Source organism: Mastacembelus armatus, chromosome 13, assembly GCF_900324485.2.
Source record: "Mastacembelus armatus chromosome 13, fMasArm1.2, whole genome shotgun sequence".
In the NCBI taxonomy this organism is placed as follows: domain Eukaryota; kingdom Metazoa; phylum Chordata; class Actinopteri; order Synbranchiformes; family Mastacembelidae; genus Mastacembelus; species Mastacembelus armatus.
Window position 1 is genome coordinate 6,806,470 of NC_046645.1, and position 12,863 is coordinate 6,819,332.

Consider the following 12,863-nt stretch of genomic DNA (forward strand, 5'->3'; position numbering starts at 1 on the left):
TGTTGGAGAAACTGATTGCATTTATGTATTTGTACCAATATTGTGATTCATATGCAATTATTTGACACTTCTAATTCAGTCAGGGACCTCCTGTTGGCTGGTATTTGCTGATACAGGTGGCCAGTAGTGTTGCCCTGTGAGGTAGCAACGGTGGTGAGGCAGGTTTTGCACAGTACCTGACGCTGCCTACCATCTTGTCTTTATAAAGCCAAAGTAGTTCCACACAACTGACATACTTCTTCTCTTTGACACTAAAGTTTCCATAGCTTCAGGTTCTGTTGAGCTCGTCGCCATCGTACAACAGAATAAGGTTTTTAAGCTCACCACTGTCATCCAGGAATGCCGGTGATACACAAATAAGAGGATTAATTGTTGTTTTTCTGTCAGTCTCCTCTCCTAAAAATATTCCTGTCTCTCTCCCTTCCTCTCTCCTCTCATGAGTTTAAGGTCTGAAGATCGTTGTTTTATCCGTGTTAACAGAATTCCGGTTTGCAGTTGGAATGTCGGGAGCACCCAGAAAAAACGCCAGAGTGCAGCTGATGTCTGATCTGACATCTCCTTTGATGTGTGTGACAGTGAGTGTCTGGACAGGAACAGAGGGTGCCGTATGCTGTCCAGATTGTAAATCCATTTGAGGTAAATTTGTGACTGGGCTACATAAATAAAATTTGTCTTGACTTGAACATGTGAACATGTGTATGTCAGGGAGACCGAAAAGGAGCAGGAAGCGTATGGATTGAAAAACAGACTATGGGAAGTGTGAATATATGCAGGCAGGAATGTACGCAAAACAAAGAAGCCCTTCACTAGAAAAATTCAGTATAAATAACTACAGTTTTCATTTTTAAGTAGGAGTGGAAACCTAGAGCGAAATGTGTGTCTGAGTGTGTTAGTATGTAATTCAGATCTGGAGGGTTGCGGTTAGCCTAATTTCACATCAAGATAAAGTGTTATTTTGGTTTACACTTCCTCCTACCCCTCTCCTTCCCTCCTTCTGTCTCACACTCACTCATCTCAGCATGCTCCTGGCAGAAGGGGCAACTAAAGTTTCTAGAAACAGTTTTATTATACCAGGAAAAAATGCAAGACTTGGGAATAAATACTGTTTACATTGCAGTTGAAGTCATTTCAGTTCAATGAAGTTAGCATCCAGCAAAGCCCTTTAATCAAAATGTAAATGTAGGTCCAATACATTTGGAAAAAAATGATTGATTTAAAAGTGAATTCCTCCGGAGAAGTTTTCCACTTCATGGTGGTCTAAACAGTTTACGTTTACACTCAAAGTTGCAGATATGTTTGGCTGGAAACATTTATGCATTTACAAGTTTGGTCAGAGGGAAAGTAGGTGGGTCACTTCAAGGAACCAGTAGCATGAACAAATACCTAAAGACTGTTTATGATATGAGCTACGGATTGTCGGTCACATTGTTGCTTTCTTCTTGGTTGCATGCGTCGCCGTTGTTATATGAAGTCTGTTGCGAAATACATAAGAGAAGTCGTCCAGCAGTTCCAGATGAATGTGCCAGTTCGAGCGTCTCAGCGAGGGCGCTGGGAAGGACATGCACACTCACAGGTTTCATGGTGAGTGAGGAAGATCTCATCCATGACCCATCGCAACCGTGGCCTTCGATGGCGTTGATGCAGGGTGACCTCTGGGGCGTACTTCAGCACCTATAGGACAAAGAGGGGAAAAGGTTGAAAAGCTGACATGTTGCCGTGATGCCAGTAAATTCTATTTGAATGTGAAAGAGGAGAACATTCATAAGAAATAACAGCAGTTCTACAGAAAATAGCGAGTCCTCCCCAAGAGGAAATACATGTCACAAAAACTTAATATTGGAACAAGTTATGATGGTATACCACTGAAACTAGACCCTTTACAGATTTGAATGATATACTTCTTTTATCTGTACGATCAGAATTGACGGAGTAATTTAAGTTTGTTTCGGCGTTATCAGGAAAAGACGCGTCAAAACGCGCCGGCGCGTGCGTCGACCCCAGAGGGTTAAGTCAAAGTATAGACTACACAGGAAAGACAAGGTTTCTCAGAAAGGAGTAACGTAATGTGAACTTTTGGAGCCCGTTATGAATTGTAACTGACTACAGGGAAATGCCTGTGTTATAGTTACCATTAATGCATTCATTCCTTATTTGTTTTCAGGCTAAGTGGGAGCTGGAGCTGGAGCTGTGCCCAGTAAGGGAACATCTAGGACAAGTTGCCAAGGGGCTCACTCCACACTAACCGAAACAGTATACAGTATATGATAAAACATTAGCAACTTAAAGCAAACACTGTAGACATAGATATCAGATATACAGAGACTGATACATGGAGTATACAGTTACACTATTATTTACAAATGTTAAAAAAAGGTTACGAGTCTTTGGATAGACTGAGAGTTTGGAAAAAACCTATAGAATCGACTTTATAGTTAGTCAATCAACATTTCAGTGTAACTGACTTTCTTGCAAATGGCCACACTGTTTACATTTGCCACTTCTAAGGTGAAAATAGAAGTACAAATTGCTCCACAACTGCTCCAATGAATTTGTTGTTCAAAGCTAAGTCGAAGCGAGGCGGCCTGTGATTTTATGTGAGGATTTCCAAGCATTGAAACAATACTCGGAGTAATAATGTTTCTTCAGAAGCTAAGTCGGTATAGGAGGCACTTACAGGTCTATGACCGCCTGCAAGGAGATGAGAAGAAGATGGAAATCTCTCACAAAAATACACAAGCACACACTTGAGGATCCCCATTCATGCAGTTTTTTATATGAACTGTATACAGATACAAACACACATTTTTCATGCTTCTCTCACACACACACACACACACACACACACACATACACATGCAGCAGTACAGTTAGAACCCAAATCCCACTTTTGTCTAAATTCCCATTGTATAAATTTTAACAGTAAGAGAGACAGACAAAGAGAGAGCCCCATGGACCATGTTTCAATAATGAAGCTACACAACAACAAAGACACAAAGAGATGAGGGTAGGAGAGAAAAGAATGAATGACAGGCTTAAAGAAGAATGGTGCATTGCAAAGGGATAAATTGAAATTGGGAATTGGAAAGAATGCAAGGATGATTGAAGCCCAGGGGGAGAGAGGGAATGGTAGAATGCTAACAGTGTATTGAGAGAGATACAGAGAGATCGGGAAGAGAAAGATGAGGCCGACATAGAAGCGACTGGAGGAGAGAAGCAGGAATAAAGTGCGAGGCTGCTGGTGCATTGCTGCTTCATTGTTGATGCAGCGCCTGCCTCTGCATGCCCAATTTCTCCCTGCTTCTCCCTCACTCTGCATCTGAAGCCCCCCCCCCCCTCTTCCCTCACACACTCACACACACTCACAGGTATGCAGCTTAAGTATGCTGGAAATTATTGGTATATTCATGTTCCATGAATAAATCCATGCATTGCTCTGCAACACAGCCAACAGTCTAAATTGAATGCCGTCACATTAACAGAAAGGCCAGTGCACAAAGTAAGCAAGTTTGTCTTGTCATTACTCTTATGGACACGGAAATTGAATCAGTTTAGTAAGTGCAAAACAGTGTGTGCACGTGTACTGAATTAGTTCATTTTTAAATTGTACAGAATTCTTTTCATGTCAGGTCAATCTGTAAAAAGATGTTTGTGAGGTATTTCTCTTCATGCTGCAGGATGAAGGGAGGGCTAAGCTTTCACACCAGTGCTTACTGTATGAATATGCATCGCATTGCTTAACATACAAGGTTTGAGCAAATGCGAGTTAACAAAGGTCACTACTTAAATGTTTTAGCTTTTTTACCTATGCGTGGTCACATCCTAAAATTCTCAGCACAGTTCTTTATCTTGTAAATGATGTAAGTGATGACAGCACGTACTCGAAGGTCGTCTACTGTGCTCATTATAGTTTTTAATTAAGATGCCACTCGCAAGATAAGGTTTAAAATCCCTTATAGCTAAGAGAACTTTTTTGTCCTTTGTTGCTCTCCAGGGACTGTATATATTGGTATAGTTAGTTTGGCGGTACTTCTTTGTACATTCTGACTACAACTGAGCAAGAACCGTGAGCAACAGAATGAAAGCCAGAAACCATCAGAACACGTGGATGCTAGTGTAGTTTAAGCAATGTGTAGACCACGTGTCCATGAGTGTTTGAACTGTGTGTGAGGGTCTCCATGGTGTGAGACCTACTGTACCTCGTATAGCTTGAGTGTTGTCTTGGAGGCCTGGCAGGTGCAGCCGCTGTTCCAGTTGTAACTTCCACAGCCACAGTTGCCTCCACAGCGTTTGACCAGCAGACATCGAGGGAAGAAGACGGCATTAGTGGTCCTCAGCTCCTCGCGCAGGTTTACAGAGTAGTTGCGTGGGGTACAGCTGTACCGCTTCACGTCATCGTAGAGACGGTTCAGATCAACTGGACAGAGAGTTTTTCTGTTACAATACTGGTCCACAATATAAAGGTTCTTTGTATTGGTAAGGAAGGGTGAGACACAAGTCATGCTGATTAGGCCAGTTAGTGCTTGTCCATTGTTTCATATCATCACATAAAGAAATGTGTGGCATACTGGGAATGAGAATGGATGAAAAAGAGACTGTTCTGTGCAAAACTGAAATGACTGCAATTGACTGGCAGAGCAGATAGAAATGTGGAAAGGGGAGACAAAAGATGCAGAAACAACAAAGGCCAGAAGAGGAAATTAGGGCCATTAATTGATTGTAGATTGATTGTATTGACTGTCTTTCTTCATGTTATCACTCAGGAGAAAAAAAGTTTGTATACATTGGGCTTCTGTTCACTGGTCTGCTGCCTGGTGATGAAACTACTTTTAAGAGAATCAGAGTGACTATGGGCCAAGATGATGGGAAATCAGAGTTTAAGGTTCATAATCCAGAAGAGGAAAGAAGGAAAATCCAGAACCACAAGCTGAATTAAAATGTGTATTTCTTTATTTCGTTAGTTGCTGTATTGTTGGCATTAGAGACCACTGACTGAATAGCCTAAGTTCACTTTGTTTTACTGCAAGTATTTACTCAACATGCACTTTGATGCTGAAATGGCCCAAATATTATTATAATATATTTTTGTATAAGTAACTCCAATAAGATCCTCAGTCCAATTAATATCTGATCTCTGACTGTGCAACCACTGTCAGAGCGATTTGATTGGAATTAGTGCTGGGGATTCAAGCTATAATGCTATTCGATATTTTTTGAAGGTCACACCAAGACCACACAGAAGCTTCTTTTCAGACCAAACTTGAAGGAACCAGTAGATTTTAATGGACCTGCGTGAATTGACACAAATAACGTCATTGTTCTTACATGCATAGGACCTACATTTCAGTTCAATCTGCAGAACTTCAGCAGTGTTGACACACAGTCAGATACATATCACCTAAAAACATGGTTCTGATCCATCGAGACAAAAAGTGGATCTGACAAGAAACTTGGAATTTGAGCATTAACCTGCAAAAACTTCATTCTGTGTTGTAAGTCCTGCATGTAAGAAAGCAGATTTGTTATATGCTTAAGGAAAGAACCATAGTGTGGTGTGGATTTTCTAAGATGATAGTAAAAGCAATAAGTGACAAATGAAAGAATGAAGAAGACCATGAATGTATTTTCTCTAGGTTTTATTGCTTGTGTTCTGAGGGCAATCAAAAGTGACCACAGGCACTCACAGGGTCTTCCATACAAGGAAGTATAAGACAGAAAATGACTGAAAAAATACAAGGAAGTATAAGCAAAGATAGAAAAAGGAGAGCAACAATATGCAGTGAATGGACTGATCTCTTCAGTGAGGTCATTAGCAGAATAATCATACTATCCCTGCTATAAGTGTTGTCTACACCAGGCCTTTGAGCCAGTGGGTAGTTATGCACAACTAACTCCTAGTACAATAAAAAAAAAAAAAAAAATCTCAATTTAGTGAGTTTTGAGTCATGTTAGTATTTTTTATCTTTTTATCAATGAACAGTGTAATTTGAACTAATTGAAGCATTTTGTGCTTTCTGGGTTTATTTATTTATTTACAAAAGAGGTGTCAAGGTTTTAGGACAGACCATAATGGACTTCTAAGTTCTCAAAGGACAGCCTTAAGCACCATGGGAGGCACCCACTGGACTACAGTCTTATGCTTCACTAACTGCATAAACCACTTTGGGAGAGGGTGACTGGGCAGCCCTTCAGCAAAAGCAACATGATGAGAAGAAATTGCTGATGTGTTCACCTTTATGGTAGAATGCAAATATCCTCTGTCCAAAAAAATGTAGGGGAGAAAGCACTAAACTGACCAGAGTGGTAGGTCGAACTCATAAACCTCATAAATCTAACCGATGAGGCAGTGACAGCAGAGTTGTCTGCACCACGGGGAGGGCTATTTCCAAAATGTGTAGCATGTGGCTTAGTGTACAGTAACAGCATCATCAGTTGGTTTTCCTTCGCTTATCTGTTTGTTGTTGTTTTTTTTTTGTTTTTTGTTTTTATTAAGAAGCTATCAGGACAACTTTATGCAACCTATTCAAACACCTACACACATCAACACAGCATGCTCCCAGACAAAGCTGACAACACAAGTGGCACAGAGATCTTACACCTTCAATGAAAGAAAGTAGATGCATAAGCTTGTTCTTTCATTGTTTTTTGCCCAAAAGCACAAATGAATAAAGCGCACTGTGCTGCAAAGCCTGGGTAAAGTAGCATTAATAAACAAATCTATTCTAATATATTATTTGTAGGGAAGTTTGATTTTTTTTTTCTTAGGTTATTAATATATATTTTTATTTTTTTAAATTACAGGAGGTTTTTATGACCCAACACAAGACTAAAGGACTTGTCAATACAACACTGTCACTTGGCGAAGTTGGCTTGCTTTTGAGTTTTGTGACAGCAAAAGGACATTAAAGAGACAGAGTTGAAAATGTCTAGAAATTGTATCCATATCCCATATTAGTACGACAGTGATAAATTTGGCCGCTGTGCAATATTGTGTCAGCGAAAGAAAGAAATTTGAGGTGCAGATGGGGTCAAGGAAACCTAATTGCATTGATAATCAATGAGCAATTGTTCAGACAAAATGGTGGGGGTTTCCAGTCAGAACATAAATCGTGTGGGAATACCAATGGACAATAAAGAAGTATAGACAAGAGCAGGGGATATGATCATTTGCCTTGGCAGGAAGTGAGAAATTAAGGTACCAAGTTCACCATTTATGTGGACAACCTTAATTATGGGTCCATTGGGGTAAAACTGTGCATTTTATTATTTCTGTCTCTTTAGTTCTTCTCAGATAAATGACAAAATGAGAAGAAAATAAGATTAGGCATTAAATGAAAGCAGCAAATTGAAGCTAATGTGTGTACAATATGTATATTTTAGACACTCAGCATGTGCACATCTGCTGTATGATACAGCAGGCTAAATGAAAAGTGGATTAAGTCTGCAGTATGGCTGAGTATTAACAGATTTAATGTCTCTGTCACATAGAGAAAGTGTTTAAAAACGTCAGCATGAGCCACTAAAAAGTACGTTGGAATACATGATGCCTGGTATTATGATTCCAAAGGGGAATTATGAAAAATTACTGTATGTAACTCACATATGGAATTATTTGCCCAGTGAGACATAATTCATGATGACAGTATAATAATAGGGAAGAGCCCAATTCATGCTGGCCAAACAAGAGAAGTCAATTGGAAATATAATTAATAATCTTAATTATGAATTTTATTTTATGGGAGCGAGTCTTAATCTTAATTATTGTTTGCAGCATAACATTAATTACTAATTCTATAGTTAACAAAAAGACATGAAGAGGAGGAATCAAATATAAAGACTATGGTGAGTGGATAAATTAGTATTAGTGTTTTACATTTGCTTTGGGAAGATTATGAAAGAACAAAGTCAGATGATATAGCTCTTACTCTGAGATGCCAATTTAAAAAAAAAAAATCAATAAAAGCAAGTTGAGTGGAGTGTTTTGTGTGGAAATCTTGAATGCACCCAGGGGGAGTCTTCTTGTGTTACACAGTTGAGTCCAAATAAACAAAAAGTCCTGATAGGTTTTGTGTTTGCTAACAGACCAACTGAAAAGCCAGAATATGAAGCCAAAAGGTGATGGATGAGTGGGCCAGAGCTGTGGATAGGGCCCAAATGTGGGGAGCCTGGCTATTGACTCACATTGCTTTTTGTTTCTTCTTGTGTTTAGATTCTTGTCTCTTTGTCTTTACGGCATTTAGGATGTTCTGTCTGCTGCTTTTATGCTACGTTGCCACATGATCCACATCAGTTCTTTGGTCTGTTATTTAAGGCAACAGAAAGATTAAAATTGGTGCAAGTTAAACTATGGCTCCTCCAACTGATATACAATAGTGAGCTGATGTTTACCTCAGGGGTGCTTCTCAACCTACAATAAGATGCAGCATGGACATTCCAGCCTGTTGGCACTTGACCGTGAAGGGGCTTGAAGGGCTAAAGGTAGAAGGGCCAGCGGTTAGGTGGCTGGAGACGACGCTTGAGCCTCAAGTCTTTGCAAGTCACTGTGTATCAGAAGGTTTGGTTTTTAATGTGTTGTGTTATTTTGGGGGGAAAGGCACTGATTCTGTTTATCTGCTCTGAAACCTGAGGGGATCCTCCCCTGCGTAGCAATTTCACTTTGTTCTGAATGAGATTCCATATGTCATATTTATTATTTACATAAGAGTGCAGTTTTTTTTTTTTAATCACACTTGAAATAATAAAAGCAAAAATCTTTTATTTGACCATAGATAACTACTAATACTAATTAGTCTTACCATCTACAACTAAATCATATTTTTTTTCCCCCCCTACATCTCTTTTTGATGATAGAATGCCCATCCTAGCTGTTTTAGTAATTTTTATGAAGTAATAGTTTCCTAGTCTGACAGAATTTTGAGGAAGCCAAGAATAATAACAGGTTACTTTAGTTTTTGCAGTTTTTGTCTACACCTCCTAAGGTGATGCAAGGCCTGATGCAATGGAGCTGGTACAAAAAGACATTGCATCTTGTACTACCTCACCGGCCGTGATCGGCACATTCACTGCTGCTTTTTCATATGGGCGACGAAGGTGCAAGTTGTGTGTTGGTGTTTATGCTCTGAGTGTGTTGGTGTGTATACAAGTGTGTGCTCTGTGTGAGTGTGTGTGTGTGCTAGCATGGCTGAGCTTGTGTTTGTTTTAGGGGAATAAGTGTAATCTCAGAAAAGCAGTGGTCTGGAACACTGTCAGGCAGTGCTGGGGGAGAAATATACATAGACAGAAAAACTGAGAGCAAGCAAGACCCTGAGAATGACACATCGCTGCCGAGTTTAAGAAAAAAAAAAAGTTTAATATATATGCACGTGTGTGAATATGTTCTGCTTTGAAGTTTTGCACAATAATGTGTTCTTATGAGGACGGCTGCTGTTATCTGTGAGCCTGTATGTACAAGAGTTACGTGGACTTAAATGTTTCACTTAATATTATAATCAGACTTTCTATGCTTCATGGGAACAAGAGTGGGTGTGAGCTACTGTGTGTGTCTTAATAAAAACAAAGCTAAACTGCTGACTGCGGCAGATTTCTGCTCCGCTGCACAGGTTGAATTTCCAATTAGAGAGTGCTATGCTAGTACAGCGTATCAAAGAACTGCAGCACCTATACACCTCTCTGTAGTGCTGCAACATGCACAAAATCCCCATATGTGGAGCTGCCTAATGCCTGCCGAGCACAGACTTGCACTGATAAATAGAGATAGATTTGCTGTCAAGCACAAATATTTACTAAGGAATGGGAGAGCCCTCGGGTAGGAGGATAGGGAGTGCAGGAGAGAGATACAGGGGCGCAGGTGAGAGAGATGGGGTCAAAAGCACTCAGGTCTATCGCAAGCTTGACTGCACGCATACACACACAAACATCCCTAAGCACATTCTCCCTACGACTCTGTGACGTGTGTGTGTGTAATAAGTGTATGCGTGCCAAAATTTCATATCTGCTCTAAGATATCCGCTCTAGCTGTGCATGTTAAGGACAAAATCTATTGCCTCAGTGACTCCGGGTCATTGGCACTGACTTCACAGTAAAGAACTGTCTTGAACTGCTGGTCCTCTCTCACCTTAAATCTGTCACTGATTCATGATTAAACTCCCTATAGGGCAAACTGCTGATTTGATGATGCAATGACTTAGTCTATATTGTTGCATCATAACACAAGCAACAATTTTCCTATAATAATAGGTTAATTTTCCTATACTAATATTTTGCACTTACATAAAATCAGAAAAAAAATGCAAATGTTTTAATATTTAATTTCTCACTGCAGCTCTTTCTGGAATTTATAAACCTGAAATAATCAGAATGCTCAGAATTAGCAAGTAGCAATTCTGTTTTTCCATTTCTATGCTCAGCACAGAGAAGCAGAGGGCATGGTTGTTTCTTTTGCTGTGCATTTTTTACATGCCATTTAAGTGTGCAGATCAAGTCAACCATCTGACAACCTTATTGTAGTCCTTTAAGTGTCTTGATAATAAATAATGTGGTTTTGCTTGAATATGCACCACTTTCTCAGGTTGGTTTCATTGGCTGTCACCTGTGCTATATTTGATCATAAGCCATAAATATGTATCTATCATAGTCATTACACCTATGGCTAATAGTTTCCTGTAATTAGAGAGACCTAGGCTTTAAGCTTTGCAGTACTGTACTACTGCATTTTGATGTGTAGCCCAATATGTGAGAATGGACCTCTTGCTGTGTGGGTCTTTATTGTTCAGCACTACCCCCCCCCCCCCTATTACAGTAGGTACAGTACCATCAGCTGCACCAATCCGCATTGAAGTACTGAACACAGCAGAGTTACTTAGGATCTGCACGGCACATAAATTAGGATAAGAACATCACCATCTGTTATTGTCCTGCTTCAACATTACTATGGCTGCCACTATACTGAACTTTTGTTGTATTTATAATTACATTCTAAAATCTTTAACATATATTATGTCTGAAGCATATCTTACCTTTATTGTACCTGCTTGCCAGATGATATGCTCTGGACCTGTAATGCATGTGTGTTTGAGTGTAGATGCTATCCAAGTCCTGTCTCCAGGTATCTGGGCTCAGGGACCTGAGAAGCTGCTCCACAGTGTCATAGGCAGCTATGGTCCGGTCCAAATCATCCAATGAGAAAGGAACCTCTGTGACCGCTGCTGGCATCTGCCCTCCACTGGTGCCCTGCAAAGGGTCAAAGGTAAAACAGTAAAAAAAAAAAAAAAAAAAAAAAAATATATATATATATATATATATATATATATATATATATTTAACCCTCTTTTAACTTCACTAATTTTTATAGTCTCATTACCCATAGCACACCGGGTAGAACACATAAAGCAATGTGAAGCAATGTACAAGGTTTTCCATTAGGTTTTTGTACAAAATGTTTCCAGGCAATAAGTATAGCCACAGAAATAGACGACTAGTTCTGCAAAGGAAAAATCAAATATTTCTGAAAACCTTGACAGTGTTCCTGGTAGCTTAAAAAACTGCATATTTTATTGTTCATTCTTTAGTTGCAGCATATGCTCTGGAGGGAGTCAGATGGTTTTTGCAAGCACTGAAAAGATATCCAAGCGTTCATTAGAAAATTTGGCAATATCAACAGATAACCTCCACACTACTGCAAAGAAAAAAATCCAAGCATACAGGTCACTGTCACCATTGGTCATACCGACTCCAACACTTCTTCTGCTAACACGTCAACTAAACATTTCACAAAAAAATATAATGAAATGGAAAACATGTTTAGATATGGATGCAGTCTTCTTGTAGTGTAATTGTTTCCTTTATTTGGCTTTCTCTAAAATCCTAAATTCACATGTATTCCAGGAGTGTGTAGTGTAGATCACAAAAAAGTGTGCTTCTACTGTAATCGGTAATAGTCTCCATGCACTGTCAATGTATGGACTCACAGAATTTAGAATTTATGTCAGTAAAATGGTGACAGAGAATTGGCATCTCACAGATGGCCTATATGGCTATTGCTCCCTGGCTATTTATCTAGATAGGAGGTAATTAAAATCAAATTCTTACAGCATGTTGGATGATTATGCCTGTGACATTAGCAGCCATAATGAACACAGTCTTCCATACAGGTCAGAGGACAAGGATAAATGATGAAAAGATATCTTGAGCTTATGGAGAAGACTTCATTAAGGCTAACGCTGGAACACAACTACACCTTTGAGCTATAACATTTGTTAATATTTAATGAGTTTCAGTGCTGTGACTTAAATTTTGAAAAAAGATAAGTATTCACTATGCTTTAAAAATGTCTCCACAGACAGATTGGAAGAAGGTACAGTTATGTTTTATAAGATTGGTTTAAAACAAAACTATACAATCCTGATGATAAAGATGACATATGCCCTGCCTGTGTGACTAAAAAACCTGAGTTTCTGCAGAAATATTTCTAATTATAACAGAGGTCAAGCACAGTCTTAAGAATTCATAAAGTGTGTGTGTGCGCACAGCCCTCACCGACACAGGCTGAGTGACGACCTCCCAGTTGCTATTGGATGGAGGCAGTGAAGGGTCATACTGCAGAAATAATCAATAATCAAATTATTAGTTGAGCGTGTAACATATAACAAAGAGAAGAAAAGGAGAAGTAGTGACTTTATGTTCCTTTGGATTTCGGTGCTCTGTGTCTTTAAGAAGGAAGAGGTGAGAAACTTTTCAGCTATTTAAGAAAAGCAGCTGGAGCCATTAAGTACAACAGTACATTAAAAAGTACATTTTCATGGCAAAACTGCACATAGAGGCTTTTACATTTACTTCCACTTATTGTAAGTGATGGGTACGGTTAGGCA

The 12,863-nt window shown here is 39.3% G+C and overlaps 1 protein-coding gene across 3 annotated transcripts in view; it reads right to left on the minus strand.

The window, feature by feature from the left end:
* Nucleotides 1-311: 311 nt before the first annotated feature.
* pdgfd (platelet derived growth factor d) overlaps nt 312-12,863 on the minus strand; it is a 43,764-nt gene continuing 31,212 nt past the window's right edge. For 2 of the 3 annotated variants that reach the window (XM_026312632.1, XM_026312624.1), the window contains exons 4-7: nt 12,532-12,591; nt 11,013-11,226; nt 4,197-4,414; nt 312-1,671 (exon numbers count right to left, since the gene is read on the minus strand). In XM_026312632.1, coding sequence (XP_026168417.1) covers nt 1,537-1,671; nt 4,197-4,414; nt 11,013-11,226; nt 12,532-12,591 — 627 coding nt within the window. In that variant the 3' untranslated portion in view covers nt 312-1,536. The remainder of the gene's footprint in view (nt 1,672-4,196; nt 4,415-11,012; nt 11,227-12,531; nt 12,592-12,863) is intronic. The other variant, XM_026312640.1, reaches the window with a different exon arrangement.